This window comes from Salmo salar, chromosome ssa19 (assembly GCF_905237065.1).
Source record: "Salmo salar chromosome ssa19, Ssal_v3.1, whole genome shotgun sequence".
NCBI lineage: Eukaryota > Metazoa > Chordata > Actinopteri > Salmoniformes > Salmonidae > Salmo > Salmo salar.
Window position 1 is genome coordinate 1,488,601 of NC_059460.1, and position 22,960 is coordinate 1,511,560.

At 42.9% G+C, this 22,960-nt stretch overlaps 1 protein-coding gene across 5 annotated transcripts; it reads right to left on the reverse strand.

Moving 5' to 3' along the window:
• Positions 1 to 1,241: 1,241 nt before the first annotated feature.
• LOC106578278 (putative RNA-binding protein Luc7-like 1) lies at positions 1,242 to 21,759 on the reverse strand. Of its 5 annotated transcripts, none has more exons than XM_045701963.1 (11): positions 21,516 to 21,759; positions 18,880 to 18,974; positions 4,734 to 4,832; positions 4,472 to 4,582; positions 4,237 to 4,380; positions 3,475 to 3,651; positions 3,055 to 3,143; positions 2,840 to 2,881; positions 2,574 to 2,738; positions 2,253 to 2,408; positions 1,242 to 2,222 (listed from the first exon to the last, which is right to left on the reverse strand). In XM_045701963.1, the coding sequence occupies exons 1-10, from the start codon at positions 21,574 to 21,576 to the stop codon at positions 2,261 to 2,263; spliced, it is 1,131 nt and encodes a 376-aa protein (XP_045557919.1). In that variant the 5' UTR covers positions 21,577 to 21,759; the 3' UTR covers positions 1,242 to 2,222; positions 2,253 to 2,260. The 5 variants fall into 5 exon arrangements, with proteins under 5 accessions (XP_045557919.1, XP_045557920.1, XP_014012425.1 ...); XM_045701964.1 differs by adding an exon at positions 20,094 to 20,164 and having other exon boundaries at positions 1,242 to 2,408; positions 21,516 to 21,746; XM_014156950.2 differs by having other exon boundaries at positions 1,242 to 2,408.
• Positions 21,760 to 22,960: the final 1,201 nt, after the last annotated feature.

Here is a 22,960-nt window from a genome sequence, read left to right on the forward strand (position 1 = left end):
TAGCAGACTACCAGGGCCACGTAGCAGACTACCAGGGCCACGTAGCAGACTACCAGGGCCACGTAGCAGACTACCAGGGCCACGTAGCAGACTACCAGGGCCACGTAGCAGACTACCAGGGCCACGTAGCAGACTACCAGGGCCACGTAGCAGACTACCAGGGCCACGTAGCAGACTACCAGGGTCACGTAGCAGACTACCAGGGTCACGTAGCAGACTACCAGGGCCACGTAGCAGACTACCAGGGCCACGTAGCAGACTACCAGGGCAAAGCAGCGGACTACCAGGGCCACGTAGCAGACTACCAGGGCCACGTAGCAGACTACCAGGGTCACGTAGCAGACTACCAGGGTCACGTAGCAGACTACCAGGGTCACGTAGCAGACTACCAGGGTCACGTAGCAGACTACCAGGGTCACGTAGCAGACTACCAGGGTCACGTAGCAGACTACCAGGGTCACGTAGCAGACTACCAGGGTCACGTAGCAGACTACCAGGGTCACGTAGCAGACTACCAGGGTCACGTAGCAGACTACCAGGGTCACGTAGCAGACTACCAGGGTCACGTAGCAGACTACCAGGGCAAAGCAGCGGACTACCACAGTAACGAAGGCAACTTCTAGGGTCACATACAGTAAGAAGCCTGGAACAGTAATTCTCAATCCAAAACAGCATTACTACTCAAAACTGAAGCATGCAAAGTCCATGTCTACACACATACGCAGACTTCACCGCTCGCATGCCAAGACTATGATAATAAGGGTTAATATTTGTATTCATAACATGAAAACTTGGAACAAAATTGTAGAATTCTATGTAGAGAAAAAAAAAAAACTAGCAACCGTTTGTGAACACAAAGGACAATAAATTCTAAAACGTAAGAAAACCTTGTCCGTATTAGTTATGACATTAAATTGAATTGCTACAATCTCTCCAGCAATAAACATCCTCAGTTAGTATACACCACAGATATAGAAGCAGAGGGTATTTCACAAGCTGACAGAAATGAGCTTGCTGATGTTCACAACTGACCAAATTCCCTTTGATTTCCAAATGTCCTGATCCAGTCAAACAAGAACAATATGGCTTAGTTTATCAATCTTAGGCCAGATATGTGCAGAAGAGATTCTATAATTACTGGTATGTTAAATATTTAGTGCAACATCAAATGGCAAATTGATGCAACCAGCATTGTGAAATAGCCTCTAGGAAGGGAAGAAAGCCTTGCACGGAGAAGCCAATCCAAGACAGTATGCTGGGTCGTGTTTATTAGGGCAATAACTGAAAACATTTAGCAACGTTTTTACAGGAAAACAAAAATGTAGGTTTCTTATTGGACAAGTCCAGGTGACCCCTCCCTGTTCCAGTCCAGTATCTTCCATTTGGTGCCTAATGAACACCACCCAGGACAGTATGCTGGAGGTATAATTATGCAAAGTATCTCAATCACACATAGCAATTCTGACGGTTTAAAAATAACAGTATCATCAAACACGGCAATATGGAAATGCTCTATTCTTAGAGTTTATGGCCAACGGTCACTCATTTATCCTTTCTCTAGTTTCAGCTACTGATTCCCCCAGGAAATGAATATTCGGGACAGTTTTATAGAATGTGTAATCATATGCATGTCATCAACAGCCATCACATCTAACATACACTGTCAGGACTTTATGTACTCCAACGCCAAATGTTCAACAACCCCCCACACTTTTATCCCAGGATAACGCTTGAAACTAAAATATATATGCATGTACAATATACAGGTGACAAAATAAAGGAAACACCAACATAACGTGTTTTAGTAGGGCGTTGGGCCACCATAGATTCTACAAGTGTCTGGAACGCTATTGGAGAAATGCAACCCCATTCTTCCACTAATTATGATGGGATGTTAATTTCTTAATTAACTCAAGAACCACACGTGTGGAGGCACCCGCTTTCAGTATACTTTGTTTTACTGAAGTGTTTCCATTATTTTGGCAGTTACCTGTATATACTTCTGTGGTCATATAAGCGCTATGTATTTGGGACAGTGGGTTGGCTGGAATATCAATCAAAGCAAAACATCTCTGGATAATTTTTGGGGGAACGGAGGGAGGATTCATACAAGGAGAGAGTTCAAATGGATGTAATGGACAGATATGAAAGAGAGACCGACAAAAGGAGGTTGTGTGTTGAGGATGGAGACAGCGAGAGAGAGAGAGAGAGAGAGAGAGAGAGAGAGAGAGAGAGAGAGAGAGAGAGAGAGATAGAGTCCTCAAAGGTCTCTATCCCTGACCTCCGCCCGGCGGGAGTCTGTTCTCCCGTTCTGATCCCTGCTGTCCTGCCGCCGCTCCGAGGATCCCCTCTTCCTGCTTCGCTCCCGTGAACGGTCTCTGGAGGAGCGATCGCGATCCCTGGATGACCTGGAACCGTAAACACTGTCTTGTTACACACAAATCTGTGTGCGTTTGTCGTGTGTATATATTATGATAAGAAGCTTTATGATTAAGTGTGCACTTGTTTAAGTAATGAGATGGAACTTGTGTGTGTGTGTGTGTGTGTGTGTGTGTGTGTGTGTACACTCCTACTTGTGTCGGGAGCTGGGCTCGTGGCTGTGGCGGCCGCCCTTGCTGCGGGATCGGCTGCGGTGGCGTCTCCTCCTCTCCCGGTCCCTGGAGCGTGAGCGGGAGGAACGCCGCCTCTCCCGAGACGAGGACCGCGAACGGCGTCTCCTACGGTCGCGAGAGCTGGACCTGCAGCATGGACACAGAAGTGTTTTATACAGCAATAAACTAGGAGACAGTGTATTCAATAGAGTTCATGTAGCAGTAGATGGCTGGTGACCCATACTAACCTTCTATGTTCTCTGCTCCGTTCCCTGCTCCGTGATTTGGTCCTATAAAGTGACAGAAAACAATTGATGAGATGCCACAGTGAAAATATCTGCATTTGTCTCCACATACAGTACATGGATTAATTATATTTTCCAAGTAGTGCTGCCATCACCACTGACATGTTTATAAAATCTGCCTACATCAATTTCATGATTTTTGCAAAGTTAAGACCTACCTCTTCTTCATCTTCTCCTCCTTCTCTCTCTCTTCTCTCCTCTTCAGACGATCCTGGTTCCTTTTCTCCTGCTTTTCCAGGACGGTTTTCTGATAGAAAATGGTCAGCATAGACATTAGCCTCAGTGTTACGCAATGACATTAGCCTCAGTGTTACGCAATGACATTAGCCTCAGTGTTTACATTAAAATGTCTTCTCATGTCAATACATTCTAATGTCAAAAAGAATGTTCTTGCTGCAAAATTTAAATTAATCTCAAAAGGGAGATGTTTCCTGTACTTTAAATCAAAAACAAAGTCCCTGTGGAATCCTCAAAAGGGGAAAGCAGTCAAAAAAAAAATCCCCTTTTGAGGATTATACTTCCACATGTCGCTAGGTGTATTCAGTAACCTATTTGGTCTGAGGTGGTTCAGAACATACCTTCAGGGCTTCCAGTTTCTCCCTGATCTGGATGAAGCCCAGGTGCAGCTTCCCGCCAAAGTGGTCGGCCAGGCGACGGTCGTTGTCGTGGAGACCCAGGTAGGCCGAGCACACCTCACAGACACGAAGCTTCTGCTGCTGGAAACTGGAGGCAGGCATGGAGTTTCTGTACTCCTCCTGAGAAGGACAGAACCAAAGATATGGAGAAAGATAAGTCAGGATAGGAAAGAAGGGGGTTCGAGTTCAGTATGGCAAAAATGAAGTAAAACAGGATGGTTCCACCTAAATTGTCCAATAAGAAAACATTTAATTTTCCATTGCAAAATGTTTTTGCTACATTGTGCCCTACTGAACACGACTCAGGTCTACATTCAAAATCAAATCAAATTTTATTGGTCACAGATGGTTAGCAGATGTTAAAACGAGTAGAGAAATGCTTGTGCTTCTAGTTCCGGCAGTGCAGTAATATCTAACAATACCGCAACAACTACCTAACACACACAAATCTAAGTAAAGGGATGGAATAAGAATATGTACATATAAATATATGGATGAGCGATGACCGAGCGGCATAGACAAGATGCAATAGATGGTATATAATACAGTATATACATACGAGATGAGTAAGACAAGATATGTAAACATTATTAAAGTGACTAGCGATCCATTTATTAAAGTGACGTATTCAGTAACCTATTTGGTCTGAGGTGGGCTAGTTTGATGGAAAATAAACATGCTGTGAGTAAAACAACCCCTCCTCACCTCAGCATCCCTCTTCCTGCTGCGAACTTTCTCCACTTCCTGTAGGACCTTCTGGGCCTCATCCACATTCCCCTCGGCACCCAGCTGCTCTGCCTTGGCCAGGAGCTTCCCAATCTCCTCGTTCAGCTCGTGAACCGTCTCTGCCTGGAGAATAACAAAACACAACACAAGTCAACAACAGCATAAAATGTGTCAAAATCAAAGATTCAGTGTACAAGGTTAATCTTGCCCTCACCTTTTCAGCCACCTCCGCACTGATCTCGTCTTGGGTCTCAACCAGTCGTTTCTTGGCCAACTCTGTTCTCCGGTCGCAATCGGCAATGAAAGACTCCAGGTGATCCACAGCCTGTTGTCGATAATAGAAAATTAAACTCCATATAAGTCAATGGAACACAGACTGCTGTACTGGTAAAATGAACTGGAAGAAGTACAACTAACTTGCCCGAGGGGATAAATTAAGTTGTTTTTAAATAGAGCCGACTGTGGATATCACTTACGTCAAGCTCAAAGAAGAGGTCTCGCTCCTTGGAGGCAATTTCATAGTCGGCCCGGAGTGCCAGGTCATGGGTCTTCGCACATTCTCCCAGATCCATACGCTGTTGATGAAGTCAAAGTCAGCCAGTCAAGACACAGCCATAGATCCAACAGTCTGCAGTGAACTACTTTAGAAGTCACAAAATATTTTATCTTCACAAAATATTCAGAATAGATCAACCACTATTACTGACTACACTTCAACTGCTGATTCAATAATCATATACGGGCAACAGAAATGGTTCCTGGCGAAGAAAAAGAGACTAGGGCTCCAAATTAAATTAAACTATTTAATTGGTAGCACTGGTGCTCCTTACTTAAAAAAGTTACAGTGGGGGAAAAAAGTATTTGATCCCCTGCTGATTTTGTACGTTTGCCCACTTAAAGAAATTATCAGTCTATAATTTTAATGGTAGGTTTATATGAATAGTGAAAGACAGACAAAAAAAATCCAGAAAAACACATGTCAAATGTTATAAAATGATTTCCATTTTAATGAGGGAAATAAGTATTTGACCCCTCTGCAAAACATGACTTAGTACTTGGTGGCAAAACCCTTGTTGGCAATCACAGAGGTCAGATGTTTCTTGTAGTTGGCCACCAGGTTTGCACACATCTCAGGAGGGATTTTGAACCACTCCTCTTTGCAGATCTTCTCCAAGTCATTAATGTTGAGGCTGACGTTTGGCAACTCGAACCTTCAGCTCCCTCCACAGATTTTCTATGGGATTAAGCTCTGGAGACTGGCTAGGCCACTCCAGGACCTTAATGTGCTTCTTCTTGAGCTACTCCTTTGTTGCCTTGGCCGTGTGTTTTGGGTCATTTTCATGCTGGAATACCCATCCACGACCCATTTTCAATGCCCTGGCTGAGGGAAGGAGGTTCTCACCCAAGATTTCACAGTACATGACCCCGTAAATGATGCGGTGAAGTTGTCCTGTCCCCTTAGCAGAAAAACACCCCCAAAGCATAATGTTTCCACCTCCATGTTTGATGGTGGAGATGGTGTTCTTGGGGTCATAGGCAGCATTCCTCCTCCTCCAAACACAGCGAGTCGAGTTGATGCCAAAGAGCTCCATTTTGGTCTCATCTAACCACAACACTTTCATCAGTTGTTCTCTGAATCATTCAGATGTTCATTGGCAAACTTCAGACGGGCATGTATATGTATTCTTGAGCAGGGGGACCTTGCAGGCGCTGCAGGATTTCAGTCCTTCACGGCGTAGTGTGTTACCAATTGTTTTCTTGGTGACAATGGTCCCAGCTGCCTTGAGATCATTGACAAGATCCTCCCGTGTAGTTCTGGGCTGATTCCTCACCGTTCTCATGATCATTGCAACCCCACGAGTTGAGATCTTGCATGGAGCCCCAAGCCGAGGGATATTGACAGTTCTTTTGTGTTTCTACCATTTGTGAATAATCGCACCAAATGTTGTCAGCTTCTCACCAAGCTGCTTGGCGTTGGTCTTGTAGCCCATTCCAGCCTTGTGTAGGTCTACAATCTTGTCCCTGACATCCTTGGAGAGCTCTTTGGTCTTGGCCATGGTGGAGAGTTTGGAATCTGATGGACTGACTGCTTCTGTGGACATGACTTTTTTTACAGGTAACAAGCTGCGGTTAGGAGCACTCCCTTTAAGAGTGTGCTCCTAATCTCAGCTCGTTACCTGTATAAAAGACATCTGGGAGCCAGAAATCTTTCTGCTTGAGAGGGGGTCAAATACTTATTTCCCTCATTAAAATGCAAATCAATATAGCATTTTTGACATGCATTTTTAGGGATATTTTTGTTGTTATTCTATCTCACTGTTCAAATAAACCTACCATTAAAATTATAGAGACTGATCCTTTCTTTATCAGTGGGCAAACGTACAAAATCAGCAGGGGATCAAATACTTTCCCCCCCCACTGTATGAGTACCACATAAAATTTTGGAGCACCAGAAAATAAATATATTTTTTTTAATTGACTGAGCCTATATTGAGCCTTATTTTGAAGCACACGTTGTGCCCTACAAACTAATATGTAACCCTTTAAAGAGATATGTTTATTATAATAGCTAAAATGTTCATACAAATACCTTGCATTGAAATACAAAGTCACTTGGAATATTAGGTTTCTTCATTGTGTTAAAAGCACTATTTCCTATTGAGGTGATTTATATTAAATTCTACACTGTCTCTTTAAGAAAGTCAAGACAGAGTGACATGCAAGAGATTTGTCATAACTAGGGATGCAAACTGGCAAAGGTCCAAAAAGGTAGAGAAGAAAGAATAAATGTTGCACAGAAAAGCAACAACAAAAAATCTGGGTAAACTGCAATAAAATGTACATATTTTCAGAGTAGGGTTGTAACAATACCAAAATTGTACTAACGATGTGATACCAGGCCAAAGGCATGCCTGTGATTGGGTCCCAAGGAATAGAGTAAGGAATATACAGTCCCAGTCAAAAGTTTGGACACACTTACTCATTCAAGGGTTTGTCTTTATTGAACAATTTTCTACATTGTATAATAAGTGAAGACATCAAAATTACGAAATAACACATTTGGAAGCTTGTAGTAACCAAAAAAAAAAGAATATAATCAAAATATATTTTATAAACTCAGCAAAAAAAGAAACGTCCTCTCACTGTCATCTGAGTTTACGTGTGTAAATATTTTTATGAACATAAGATTCAACAACTGAGACAAACTGAACAAGTTCCACAGACATGTGACTAACAGAAATGGAACGTGTCCCTGAACAAAGGGGTAACAGGTAGTATCTGGTGTGGCCACCAGCTGCATTAAGTACTGCAGTGCATCCTCCTCATGGACTGCACCAAATTTGCCAGTTCTTGCTGTGAGATGTTACCCCACTGTGTTACCCCACCAAGGCACCTGCAAGTTCCCGGACATTTCTGGGGGGAATGGCCCTAGCCCTCACCCTCTGATCCAACAGGTCCCAGACGTGCTCAATGGGTTTGAGATCCGGGCTCTTCGCTGGCCATGGCAGAACACTGACATAACTGTCTTGCAGGAAATCACGCACAGAACGAGCAGTATGGCTGGTGGCATTGTCATGCTGGAGGGGCATGTCAGGATGAGCCCGCAGGAAGGGTACCACATGAGGGAGGAGGATGTCTTCCCTGTAACGCACAGCGATGAGATTGCCTGCAATGATAACATGCTCAGTTCGATAATGCTGTGACAAACCGCCCCAGACCATGACGGACCCTCCACCTCCAAATCGATCCCGCTCCAGAGTACATGCCTCGGGGTAACGCTCTTTCCTTCGACAATAAACGCGAATCCGACCATCACCCTGGTGAGACAAAACCGCAACTCGTCAGCAAAGATCACTTTGCCAGTCCTGTCTGGTCCAGCGTCGGTGGGTTTGTGCCCATAGGCAACGTTGTTGTCGGTGATGTCTGGTGAGGACCTGCCTTACAACAGGCCTAAAATCCCTCAGTCCAGACTCTCTCAGCCTACTGCGGACAGTCTGAGAACTGGAGGGAGGGATTGTGCGTTCCTGGTGTAACTCGGGTAGTTGTTGTTGCCATCCTGTACCTGTCCCGCAGGTGTGATGTTCGGATGTACCGATCCGGTGCAGGTGTTGTTAGACGTGGTCTGCCACTGCGAGGACGATTAGCTGTCCATCCCCTCTCCCTGTAGCGCCGTCTCACAGTACAAACATGCCAATTTATTGCCCTGGCCACATCTGCAGTCCTCATGCCTCCTTGCAGCATGCCTAAGGCACGTTCACGCAGATGAGCAGGGACCCTGGGTATCTTTCTTTTGGTGTTTTTCAGAGTCAGTTGAAAGGCCTCTTTAGTGTCCTAAGTTTTCATAACTGTGACCTAATTGCCTACTGTCGGTAAGCTGACAGTGTTTTAATGACCGTTCCACAGGTGCATGTTCATTAATTGTTTATGGTTCATTGAACAAGCATGGGAAACATTGTTTAAACCCTTTACAATGAAGATCTGTGAAGTTATTTGGATTTTTACAAATTAATCTTTGAAAGACAGAGTCCTGAGTTTATTTGATATTCTTCAAAGTAGCCACCTTTTGCTTTGACATTCACTCAACCAGCTTCATGGGGTAGTCACCTGGAATGAATTTCAATTAACAGGTGTGCCTTATTAAAAGTTAATGTGGAATTGATTTCCTTCTTAATGCGTTTGAGCCAATCAGTTGTGTTGTGACATGGTAGGGGTGGAATACAGAAGATAGCCCAATTTGGTAAAATACCAAGTCCATAAAGGGTGGCTACTTTGAAGAATCTCAAATATATTTTGACTTGTTTAACACTTTTTTTTTTATTACTACATGATTCCATGTGCTATTTCATAGTTTTGACGTCTTCACTATTATTCTACAATGTAGAAAATGGTCAAAATAAAGTAAAACCCCTGAATGAGTAGGTGTCCAAACTTCTGACTGGTACTGTAAATGCATAACGGTCTGCCTTTTCATTGTGATAGTAAGGTGACAGCACACTAGGCCTATATGAAACCATCTTTAGCCTACTCTTCAGACACAGCCTACCAAATAAGCACACTTTTGCAGTGTTAGTTTAATCAGTTGTAAAATATGATAAAAAAATAAAAAAATCTTTGCACTCTTCCAAAAGGTTAGGCACCAAACATAATTTAAGGAACAGCAGAAAAATACTGATTTGATTCAGCTTAGAATTACATTGATTAGGCATATGAATCGTACCTTTAAAGCATCTGAGTAGACCATCTATGCATTTTCTTTTTTTCCTGTGCTATCCACTTCTGTTCATAGCAAAGGTATCATGTTGTTAGCTAGCTAGCCAGGTAACATGACTAAACAAGACCGTTATCAAACCAAAAACTTGCAGGCAGCGACATGGTTTATAAAATTATAAAACGTGCACCAATTCGCAGTAGAAAGGGGAGATGGTAGTGCTGGTAATATGGGGCATAACTTTTGAGTTTGGGCTAGATACTCGTGGATTTCAGTGATGTAAAGGCACAACCATAGCGGTCACTGTGCTCTATTTTTCCTCTATGGCAGTGGTACTTAGAGGCTACGTGAAAACGAAGCCTAGTCAGACTGGCCTGCTTGTTCTTACAGGTGAAATTAAAAGATACGTATCCACTTCGCTCGTACTGCAAGCCACGCTAATATTTTAAACAAATGTAAACAGAAACCCCATCACTGTCCGCACATCCCAGCTCACCATCGCGGCTAAATAACATTTTAAAACTGACGGAGAGGCGCAGAAGGAACCGATGGAGAGAAGCAGCTAAGTAGGCTAATGGCTGGTTAGGAGATGTGGCTGGCTGCTCACAGCTGTCACAGGTGATATTGGATGAAGCACTCATTCTGATATGCCGTCACACTCCGAACTCTGATATTCTATTTGTAGGACGCGTAGGGATGCATTCGGTGCTCAGTCATTGATTTCGAGAGAGAAGGTAGTGATCACACAGGGAGAAGACACAAGAAGAAGTTATAAGTATAATTGAGTTGCTTATGGCAGACTGCAGTACCCTAGTTGTGCTTCAACTGGAGTTACTCAATGAGAGGGGGCAACACTGAGCTAGCTTGTAACATCACTTCCAGGAGTAGCTCAAACTCTCCATGAGACGTGAACTTAACTGACTTCATTTGGCTTCAATGTGTTATTGAGTCTTCACATAGGAATGAATGATGCCATGTGATCGATGGCTTTGTCCATTCATATATACACAGCGTACAAAACATTAAAAACACCTTCCTAATATTAAGATTCATCCACTCTTTCGCCCTCAGGAAAGCCTCAATTCGTTGGGCCAAGGACTCTACAAGGTGTCAAAGCGTTCCACAGGGATGCTGGCAAATGTTGACTCCAATGCGTCCCACAGTTGCGTTAAGTTGGCTAGAAGTCCTTTGGGTAGTGGACTATTGTTGGAGGAAACTGGAAACTGTTAAGTGTGAAAAACCCAGCAGTGTTCAAGTTCTTGACACAAAACGGAGCGCCTGGCACCTACTACCATACCCTGTTCAAAGGCACTTAAATCTTTTGTCTTGTCCTCACCCTCTGAATGGCACACATAAGACAATTGAGACATGGATTGTGTAAGGCTTAAAAAGCATTCATATCTTTCACCTAGTCAATCTATGTCAGGAAAGAGCAGGTGTTCATAATGGTTTTGTACACTCACTGTAGTCATTGGTAGCAGTAGAAGATGTATTGTTGGCTGTTAGTTTACTCCAATCAGGGGGCGAAGGGGCATTACAAATGATGCAAACAATTATTTGGATAGATTTTGGGCTCAATCTGCAATATTGAAGCTGATCTACCACCCCACAAAAATAAAGAGATTTGTCCTTCGTTCATTGAACTCCTATAGGGAAAAAATGTAATTCTAAGAAGCTATCCCTTTTCCTTTCTTTATGTGCCCCCAAATGTTGAGCTAGCTAATGAGTTAACATGATTGAACAAGGCGTTTACAAATGGTTAACGGCCCATCAGTAGTTTCAGAATGGCTGCGACATGGTATATGCCCCTAGAATAGAGAATAAAATAAATAAGAATTAAAATAAATAAACATCACCGGTAATAACTGTTCAAAGAAGTTTGGGCTAGCAATGCCTAATCATTACAATAATTATTATTGTCTGGGTGATTTTTTTCCCTTGCTGCTCTGGTGCTTCCATATAAAAATGTAGGAGCATATAAGACCAAAACGATCACACTTTAGAGCCCTGGAGGTAGAGACAGCGAAAGTAGGGGTGCAGCAGCACCCCCTGGTTTGCGCACCTTTGAAGTTCAGATGGGAACAGTAATAATAACTGAAGTCTGGACACTGACTGTAGGCTCATATGTAGACCATTAACTCCTGCATAATTACATTTATTGCAGTAAAAGGACCCACCAAATGTTAATATTGTCTCAGGAACAAGAGTAGAGAAATATGACTTCTTTCTTTCAGCATCTTGAGAGAATGCGAATGTGTGGATAGGGACTGTTGCGTAGCCTAAATGTGATTTTTTTTTAAGCGACATAAAAGCTGACAATATTTCATTTTCACCACATAAAACATGCATCCAAGATCAACTTCAAAACTATCAGAAACATGGTGGATCGTTTTCACAGCTTTTAATTTCTTTAAAACTGATGACATTCAGACATTTTGTATGTACAATGGCTTCAGAAACTATTCATACCCCTCGACTTAATCCATATTTTGTGTTACAGATGGAATTCAAATTTGATAATTTTTTCCCCCCTCAACAATCTACAAACAGAATCCCATCGCAAAGTGAAAACATGTTTTTCGAATTCAAAACTATAACTAGGCAACTCAATGTGGTCTTGATAAGCAACTCCAGTGTATATTTGACCTTGTGTTTTAAGTTACTGTCCTGGTGACAGGTGAATTTGTCTCCCAGTGTCTGTTGGAAAGCAGACAACCAGGTTTTCCTCTAGGATTTTGCCTTTGCTTAGCTCTATTCCATTTATTTTTATCTGAAAAACTCCCTAGGTCCTTGACAATGACAAGCATAACCATAACATGCAGCCAACGTGTATTTTTCCAAATACAGTGCTTTCGGAAAGTATTCAGACCCCATGACTTTTTCCACATTTTGTTATGTTAAAGCCTGAAATATCCCGTTCACCTAAATATTCAGACCCTTTACTCAGTATTTTGTTGAAACACCTTTGGCAGCGATTACAGCCTCAAGTCTTCTTGGGTATGACACTACAAGCTTGGCACAATTGTATTTGTGGAGTTTCTCCCATTCTTCTCTGTAGATCCTCTCAAGCTTTGTCAGGTTGGATGGGGAGTGTCGCTGCACAGCTATTTTCAGGTCTCTCCAGAGATGTTTGATCAGGTTCAAGTCTGAGCTCTGGCTGGGCCACTCAAGGACATTCAGAGACTTGTTCTGAAGCCACTCCTGCATTGACTTGATTGTGTGCTTAGGGCCATTGTCCTGCTGGAAGGTGAACCTTCGCCCCCAGTCTGAGGTCCGGAGCGCTCTGGAACAGGTTTTCATCAAGGATCTCTGTACTTTGTTCCGTTCATCTTTCCCTCAATCCTGACTAGTCTCCCAGTCCCTTCCGCTGAAAAACATCCCCACAGCATGATACTGCTACCACCATGCTTCACCGTAGGGATGGTGCCAGGTTTCCTCCAGATGTTACTCAGCCAAGGGCTTGTAAGTAAGCATTTCACGATAAGGTCTACCTACACGTGTTGCATTCGGCGCATGTGACAAATAAATTAGATATTACCATAACCAAACAAACATTGTTGATTAGAAATGATAGGAATTAACAGTAAATGTACTACTGGTGATATACAGTGCATTTGGAAAGTATTCAGACCCTTTACCCTCAAATCTACACACAATACCCCATAACGAAAACAGGTTTTGACATTTTTGAAAATGTATTAAAAATAAACAAATACCCTACATAAGTACTCAGTACTGCTATGAGACTCAAAATAGAGCCCAGGTGCATCCTGCTACCATTGATCATCCTTGAGATGTTTCTACAGCATCTGAATACTTTTTAAAAATTATACATTTGCTGAAATTTATGAAAACCTGTTTTTGCTTTGTCATTAAGGGGTAGTGTAAATTGATGAGGGAAAAAAAAACACTGAATTAATTTCAGAATAAAGCATTAACGTAACAAACACTGAGCACATGTGACAGAGTCTGGAGATGCCGTGGAGAACGTTCTGCTGCCTGCAACATCCTCCAGCATGACCGGTTTGGCGGTGGGTCAGTCATGGTGTGGGGTGGCATTTCTCTGGGGGGCCGCACAGCCCTCCATGTGCTTGCCAGAGGTAGCCTGACTGCCATTAGGTACCGAGATGAGATCCTCAGACCCCTTGTGAGACCATATGCTGGTGCGGTTGGCCCTGGGTTCCTCCTAATGCAAGACAATGCTAGACCTCATGTGGCTGGAGTGTGTCAGCAGTTCCTGCAAGAGGAAGGCATTGATGCTATGGACTGGCCCGCCCGTTCCCCAGACCTGAATCCAATTGAGCACATCTGGGACATCATGTCTCGCTCCATCCACCAACGCCACGTTGCACCACAGACTGTCCAGGAGTTGGCGGATGCTTTAGTCCAGGTCTGGGAGGAGATCCCTCAGGAGACCATCCGCCACCTCATCAGGAGCATGCCCAGGCGTTGTAGGGAGGTCATACAGGCACGTGGAGGCCACACACACTACTGAGCCTCATTTTGACTTGTTTTAAGGACATTACATCAAAGTTGGATCAGCCTGTAGTATGGTTTTCCACTTTAATTTTGAGTGTGACTCCAAATCCAGACCTCCATGGGTTGATAAATTGGATTTCCATTGATTATTTTTGTGTGATTTTGTTGTCAGGACATTGAACTATGTAAAGAAAAAAGTATTTAATAAGATTATTTCATTCATTCAGATCTAGGATGTGTTATTTTAGTGTTCCCTTTATTTTTTTGAGCAGTGTATAAATCAAATAAATAACAATATGGGGATGAGGTAGTTGGATGGGCTAATTACAGATGGGCTATGTACAGGTGCAATGATCTATCTGTAAGCTGCTCTGATAGCTGATGCTTAACGTTAGTGAGGGAAATATGAGTCTCCAGCTTCAGTGATTTTTGCAGTTTGTTCCAGTCATTGGCAGCAGAGAACTGGAAGGAAAGGCTTTGGGGATGACCAGTGAAATATATCTGCTGGACCGTGTGCTATGGGTGGGTGCTGCTATGGTGACCAGTGAGCTGAGATAAGGCGGGGCTTTACCTAGCAAAGACTTATAGATGATCTGAAGCCAGTGGCGACGAATATGAAGCGAGGGCCAGCCAACAAGTGCATAGAGGTCGCAGTGATGAGTAGTATATGGAGCTTTGGTGACGAAACAGATGGCACTGTGATAGACTGCATCCAATTTGCTGAGTAGAGTGTTGGAGGCTATTTTGTAAATGACATACCCGAAGTCAAGGATCGGTAGGATAGTCAGTTTTACGAGGGTATGTTTGGCAGCATGAGTGAAGGATGCTTTGTTGCGAAATAGGAAGCCGATTCTAGATTTAATTTGGATTGGAGATGCTTAATGTGAGTCTGGAAGGAGAGTTCAGTCTAACCAGACAACTAGGTATTTGTAGTTGTCCACATATTCTAAGTCAGAACCATCCAGAGTAGTGATGCTAGGCGGGCGGGTGTGGGCAGCGATCGGTTGAAGAGCATGCATTTATTTTTACTTGCATTTAAGAGCAGTTGGAGGCCACGGCAGGACTGTTGTATGGCATTGAAGCTCATTGGGAGGTTTGTCAACAGTGTCCAAAGAAGGGCCAGAAGTATACAGAATGGTGTCGTCTGCGTAGAGGTGGATCAGAGAAACACCAGCCGCAAGAGCGACATCATTGATGTATACAGAAAAAAAAGAGTCGGCCCGAGAATTGAACCCTGTGGCACCCCCATATAGAATGCCAGAGGTCCGGACAACAGGCCCTCCGATTTCACACACTGAACTCCATCAGAGAAGTAGTTGGTGAACCAGGCGAGGAAGTCATTTGAGAAAACAAGGCTGTTGAGTCTGCCGATAAAAATGTGGTGATTGACAGAATTGAAAGCCTTGGCCAGGTCGATGAATACGGCTGTACAGTATTGTCTTTTGTCGATGGCGGTTATGATATCGTTTCGGACCTTGAGCGTGGCTGAGGTGCACCCATGACTAGCTCGGAAACCAGACTGCATAGCGGAGAAGGTACGGTGGGATTCAAAATGGTAGGTGATCTGTTTGTTAACTTGGCTTTCGAAGACCTTAGAAAGGCAGGGTAGGATAGATATAAGTCTAACAGTTTGGGTCGAGTGTCACCCCCTTTGAAGGGGGGAAGAGATGACCGTGGCAGTTTTCCAATCTTTGGGGATCTCAGACGATACGAAAGAGAGGTTTAACAGGCTAGTAATAGGGGTTGCAACAATTGCGGCAGATCATTTCACAAAGGGGGTCCAGATTTGGCAGCTCTTTCAGAACATCAGCTATCTGGATTTGGGTGAAGGAGAAATGGGGGAGGCTTGGGCAAGTTGCTGTGAGGGGTGCAGAGCTGTTGACCGGGGTAGGGGTAGCCAGGTGGAAAGCATGGCCAGCCATAGAAAAATGCTTATTGAAACGATCAATTATCGTAGATTTATCGGTGGTGACAGTGTTTCCTAGCCTCAGTGCAGTGGGCAGCTGGGAGGAGGTGCTCTTATTCTCCATGGACTTTAGCCTTTGCTTTCCTAACTGCCTGTGTATATTGGTTCCTAACTTCCCTGAAAAGTTGCATATCGTGGGGGCTATTTGATACCAATACAGTACGCCACAGGATGTTTTTGTACTGGTCAAGGGCAGTCAAGTCTGGAGTAAACCAAGGGCAATATCTGTTCCTGGTTCAATTTTTTTTTGAATGTGGCATGCTTATTTAAGATGGTGAGGAAAGCACTTTTTAAGAATAACCAGGCATCCTCTACTGACGGAATGAGGTCAATATCCTTCCAGGATAGCCGGGCCAGGTCGATTAGAAAGGCCTGCTCGCTGAAGTGTTTTAGGGAGCGTTTGACTGTGATGAGGGGTGGTCGTTTGACCGTGGACCCATTACGGATGCAGGCAATGTGGCAGTGATTGCTGAGATCCTGGTTGAAGACAGCAGAGGTGTATTAGAGGGCAGGTTGGTCAGGATGATCTATGAGGGTGCCCATGGTTACGGATTTGGGGTTGTACCTGGTAGGTTCCATGATAATTCGGGTGAGATTGAGGGCATCTAGCTTAGATTGTAGGATGGCTGGGGTGTTAAGCATATCCCAGTTTAGGTCACCTAACAGTACAAACTCTGAAGATAGATGGGGGGAAATCAATTCACATATGGTGTCCAGGGCGCAGCTGGGGGCTGAGCGGGGTCTATAACAAGCGGCAACAGTGAGAGACTTATTTCTGGAAAGGTGGATTTTTAAAAGTAGAAGCTTGAATTGTTTGGGCACAGACCTGGATAGCATGACAGAACTCTACATGCTGTCTCTGCAGTAGATTGCAACTCCACCCCCCTTGGCAGTTCTATCTTGGCGGAAAACGTTATAGTTGGGGATGGAAATTTCTGAATTTTTGGTGGCCTTCCTAAGCCAGGATTCAGACACGGCTAGGACATCAGGGTTTTGGCGGAGTGTGCCAAAGCAGTGAAAAAAACTAACTTAGGGAGGAGGCTTCTAATGTTAACATGCATGAAACCAAGGCTTTTACGGTTACAGAAGTCAACAAATGATAGCGCCTGGGGTATAGGAGTGGAACTGGGGGCTACAGGGCTTGGGTTAACCTCTACATCACCAGAGGAACAGAGGAGGAGTAGGATGAGGGTACGGATAAAGGCTATAAGAACTGGTTGTCTAGTGCGTTGGGGACAGAGAATAAAAGGAGCAGATTTCTGGGTGTGGTGGAATAGATTCAAGGCATATTGTACAGACAAGGGTATGGTAGGATGTGAGTATAGTGGAGGTAAACCTATGCGTTGCGTGATGAGGTTTTGTCTCTGGAGGCATCACTTAATGTAGGTGAGGTTTCCGCATGTGTGTGGGGTGGGACGAAAGAGCTAAGGCAATTTGAGTGGGACCGAGGGCGCTACAGTGAAATAAAGCAATAAAAACTAGCCAAGACAGCAGTAGACAAGGCATATTGACAGAGCGAGGCATAAAGCAATCACAGGTGTTGATCAGGAGAGCTAAGACAACGGGTAAATGGCAAAGAAAGGGCAGAGCGGTCAATTAGATACATACAGGACCTGAGTTCGAGGCTGGGGCCGACAGGTAAACAAAATGAGGTACCGTGTTATTGAAACAGTCCAGGGGGCATCAGCTATGTACTCGAGTGATCATAGGGTCAAGAGTAGCAATAGGTGAGACAGGGTGCTGTACGGTATTCACTACTACACTGGGCGAGCAGGGGACACAGCATTCATAAAAAGCTGACGGGCCGGGGCACGTAGATGGTTCTGCGGCGATATCGTAACAGAATAGCCTGTTGAGACCACATCGGACAATCTTGTCGGCAGTCCAGTCGTGAAGGATCGGCGGGGCTCCGTGTAGCTAGCTAGGAGTAATGATCTAGTGTAATGATCCAGAGCGGCAGGAATCCGGTGATTTGGTAGAGAGAAGCAGTCCAATATGCTGGGTAGCTCCTGATGGAAGTTCCAGCAGATCCAAACCACATTGGATGAGGCGGGTTGCTGGAAAGTATATTTAGTTTATAGATAGAAGTGAGATTAAGATATATGAAAAAAGACGGGCTATTTACAAGGGATAAGACACGGGATAAGACAAAGACAGATATACACATCCTACTGCGCCGCCATCTTGGATTAAAATTGTTGCCCTTCTTTGAGGCATTGTAAAACCTCCCTGATCTTTATGGTTGAATCTGTGTTTGACATTAACTGCTTGACTGAGGGACGTTACATATAAATTGTATGTGTGGGCTTCTGAGATGAGGTAGTCATTGAAAAGTCATGTTAAACACTATTATTGAACACAGAGTGAGTCCATGCAACTTATTGTATCACTTGTTAAGCACATGTTTACTCCTTAACTTAGATCGGCTTGCCATAACAAAGGGATTGAATATCCATTGACTTAAGACATATCAGCTTTTCATTTTTAATTCATTTGTAAAAAAAAATCTAAAAACATAAGTCCACTTTGACATTATGGAGTATTGTGTGTAGGCCAGTGACACAAAATCTAAATGTAATTCATTAAATTCAGACAACAAAATGTGGAAAAAGTCAAGGGGCGTGAATACTTTCTGAAGGCACTAAAATCTTCCCGGTCCCTAAATGTCCTCGCTCCACAAGAGAAGCAGAAATGTATGCGAAAACTTTTCCAATGTCAACTAGATTATGATGATGCATTCTATCGATGTAGGACATTATTCTGGTAAGCAAGGCTTTATTTAGTATTCTAGAGCAACGAGACAAGTTCACTAAGAAATAGTCTACCAAATGTAAGAAATTATAAGCAGAAAAATATCTAAACAAGGCTTTAAAAAAATATTTATTCCCTGCACCCCCTGTCAAAATGGATTCCGCCATCCCTGTCTGGAGGAGACACAAAGGAAGAAGAGAGTGCTTAGTCTACTTACAGTTCCGGAGAGGATGTCGTGGGGACAGCAGTTCAGGAGATGGCTTTTGCAGACCCGCTCATCAGTGAATTTGACCCTCTGCCGCGTCTCATCCCCTGAAACAGTACAAAACCAACAGTTAGAAAGACCTCACATACTCATCCACTAGAGCGAGGTATCCAATGCTTTAGCATAACTATGTGTGCCCATATTAGGGTAGAGGGGCATAGATTTGACAATTTTTACAATTGCATCTTGGGATTCTCCTTATTGGGGTGATATGAACAGATACATTGAGCTACAATGTATCGTACTGACAGAATGTGTGCCTTTGGACAGTATTCATGACATCCACTTGGGGCCTGCATTGTGGCCTGAGTGGCGTGTCCCTGATGGCTTGATGTATTTTCTGCCGTGACTTGGAGGCTTACCTTACCAGAGCCTCGAAACTACATGAATAATGTAATAATATAGGCCTACGTTTTGCTAAGACTCAGAGTGACTTTCCACTCTCGTGTCTTTCTGAAAGCACTTGTTCAACTAAAGAATATTGGCCTATAGAAAAACATGGTAGTAAGCTTACTGTATGGGTGGTCTTATGATTGACATGGACAGGTTCATCAGGCTACCTTGGTGTCATGGCATTGTCATTCAGCTTAACTGGGCTGCCTGTAACAGCTGTTACTGTGTCAGCTAGATCTCCTAATTTCAACAAAATAAAAGGCCATTAAAAAAAGATTTTGGCTTAGCCTAGTTGGCGCCAACCAAGTCCCTGACACAAATGGAACATAGAAAATAGTGAAACCAAGAAGGGAAAAATATGGTAGTTTTATACACACTGCGAGCTGCAACATATACTGTACCCATCTGCATCTTCAAGACCTCAGCTGCAGAATTTTAAACCCACGGTAGAAAAGTATAAAATGGGAACTGTTTTCTTGCCCATACCTGTAGTAAGGAAGTTGATATGAATGACACACAAGTCAGATTGTATTGCTTGACAATAGATGTCTTGCTTGACAAAAGACGTCTAAAGCTCCTTGGCTTTCAGTGCAACCAGACAGTGTCTTAGTTCAGGCTGCATGTACTACTTCCAAATTGTAATTCAAAGAGTCATTGAAGATTTTAATATCCTTGTTGTGATGCTAAAAAAAAAAAGTACAACAACTTCCGGAAAGCAAACAATTGTTTGGATTACTATTGTTCATAACAGCTTTAAAAATCATGTGACTCACGGCTCGATGAACATGAGGCTTTTCTGCAACTCCTTTGCAGATTGAAGTAGGCTGGCAAAGATACACTGAACCTTTATGAATAAAATAAAGGGGCCACAATTGTTCAATTTGTATGCAACATATGTCGGGAAAAATTTGAATTCATCTCAACACTCACACACAACCCCACTCGACAAACTCACTTTGTTAGTCTGATTAAGCCCAAAGAAGAACCATGGATTGAAGTCAGTTTATCCAACTTTACGTTACCATTGTAGACATGACATCCTTACTAAATGGCGGCTGTTATGTTTTTAATGTTTGTATCCTTGTAGCCAGATACGTCATTTACTATGGAAGTGGTGCTTCTACAAATGCTACACAATATAGTAGATACTGTGCACGGTATGACTGTTTTAAGCTCCTGTCAATGTACAAAGATATTGTGCTAGTTCTACTTTCAAAAGATGAGTTTACTATTTGCATCAGCTTTTTTAGGATTTCCAACATGATGTATTCTTATTTATAATGTACTTAATATAGTGTGTTTGTTAAACACCAAAGGTTAAAGTCCAGCATCTACAAAAATTCTTAGATCACACTTAATTTGATCAATTCCAAAACGTATTATTGGTTAGATATACTTCATATTTTTGTTGAGTTACTTCTAGTGATCGTGTCTTGTTAAACATTGTTTTATGCTTTAGATTATTTGCCATTTTAACCCACTTTCGCAGGCATTGTTGTGGAGCTAGTGCTGCAAGCATTGTAGGATGTTGCATTTGCTTCTGTCATTAAGGGTTGTGTGTATAACCTTGTTGATGGGGGTATTAGGTGGTCTCATCTTCTAACGTCAATTTGCCCTACAGTTTTGATATCCGTTTATCATGATCCATTACACCTCATAGCACAACAAACTACTTAATACTTAGATAGAAATATACTTTTTTCACACATGCATATAACATTGTGTAGTGTCATAGTCTAAAGATGTTTAACTACCAACAATGTTCTAAAAACAGAGTTACATGGCAAGTTTTAATAACTTAATTCTTAAGTTATCAAAATTATTTATGAAAATGTAGCTATAACATGAGTTTTATCCCTGATTTTTCAGGGCCCCCTTAAACTCTGAGGCCCCCAGAGGCCCTATAGTTGAGAATCACTGATCTAGACGACTGCTCTATCAACAATTAATGGCGAAGTGGACGTCATTAGCTATGGATACAAACATTAAATCGTGAAACAACAACTAGGCCAGGACTAAATCATGAATGAGCTCCTTTTATGTCACACAAACGTCCTCTTGTACGCCATTCATTAAAGGTATGCCCATCTGACACACGACACAAAAACTAGTTTGCTAGGCTAACTGCAAGCCACACTGGCTCCATCTTTTAGCTAGCACGCTAACAAGCTAGCCACCGCCTTTTTGCTACTCACCGTCCCTCGCAGTCCCCATTAGTTGATCGAGCAAAGCTCTCATTTGAGCTTGGGCCGACATTGCTGTGGGTAAATTGTTTAAAGCTTCTCCACACAACACAGACGATAACACAGTCTATGGAGGTGTATCCTATATTATTGATGAAATATGTTTACTCTTTGGACAGGCTTCTTCAACGATCTCGCCAGGCCCCTCTTTCGCAGATGAGGAAATGACGACACCTCCTATTATTGAAAACACGCCCATATGCTAGAATTTGCCAATTGGAGTGACGGTTGGTCAGACAACTAACCAATCACAGCCACTTGAACGCAAGTTAGCTCATTTCACGTACATAACCAGAGAGGAAGAGGTGAAGCGAGAGGTATCACTCTCGCCTAAATCTGTCCAAAATAAAACCAATGCATTTTTATGGGTTTATTTTTGACCTAAAACTTGTCGTCTTCCTTCCCGCAAGGGGAGAACGACAGCCTCCCATAGTATAGCTCAGTGCTGCCCCCTCTCATTGAAGCCACGGTAGTTCAAAGCCGACCGCGGTACTGCAGGCGTTGTTAGCAGAAAACAGGATCTGAATGTAGAAATTGCAATCTTCATGTGAATAAAACAATGTTTCGAAGACAATCTTTGTACCAATAATTGCTTCTAATACACCAGATTATTAACCGATTATTTTAAAATCGCACACAGAAGAAGTTATAAGGATAATTTAGTTGCTAATGGCAGCCTGCAGTACCCCAGTCGGCCTTCAACATGAGTTACTCAATGAGAGGGCGCAGCACTCATCACATCTAGCAGTCAAGGAGGGAAATGGTCCCAATCGTTTATCCACCATTCATTTTTCCCCATAGGAAATTTTAGAAACACTTAAAATAAGAGCTGTGTTTCGTGTAGGCTTTCCCTGGCATTACGTTTTGATAACAATGTAAATCTCTCTTGGACAAGGTAACTTTTATTAATATATGTGGCTCTATTTACTCTCAGACTCAAGACTACAAATCCCTGCAAACTCCAGCACGTAATCTCCAGTTGATACCTTTGCTAACAGGTATTGTGTCAATTTAAAACTTGCACTAGACAGTTTACAGAATTGTCCATTTAAAGAAATTGGCACCATTTCCTTGTTTGACCACTAGGTTTTATGGGTGTTATGACTCATACTGTGGTTCTCTGTTCGAAACAGCTGGGAACTCAGAAATCTCTAACGTCTGATTTCAGTGCATTCCATAAAATATTAATCCCAGTCGGAGCTAGTTTTTTTAAAATCCAATTTCACAGTCATCACAGATTATTCATTATATCGCAGTTTCTAAACCCAGAGGCACAACATCGCAAGACTTCCGTGAACGCTTGCGAAACAGACCAGGTCGGGGTTTGAAAAGTGAATGAGAATTAAAAACGTATTATCGAAAAAGGAACAACCTAAATTCGAGCCCATGTTTTAAGT

What these genes read in the sequence shown, in the direction of transcription:
- LOC106578278 (XM_045701963.1), bottom strand. Translation starts at nt 21,576, where the DNA reads ATGTCGGCCCAAGCTCAAATGAGAGCTTTGCTCGATCAACTAATGGGG. An exon ending in GTGCGGAGGTGGCTGAAAAG is followed by an intron (nt 4,381 to 4,471) that starts GTGAGGGCAAGA and finishes GTTATTCTCCAG; the next exon opens with GCAGAGACGGTTCACGAGCT. An exon ending in CGGAGCAGAGAACATAGAAG is followed by an intron (nt 2,739 to 2,839) that starts GTTAGTATGGGT and finishes TCCATGCTGCAG; the next exon opens with GTCCAGCTCTCGCGACCGTA.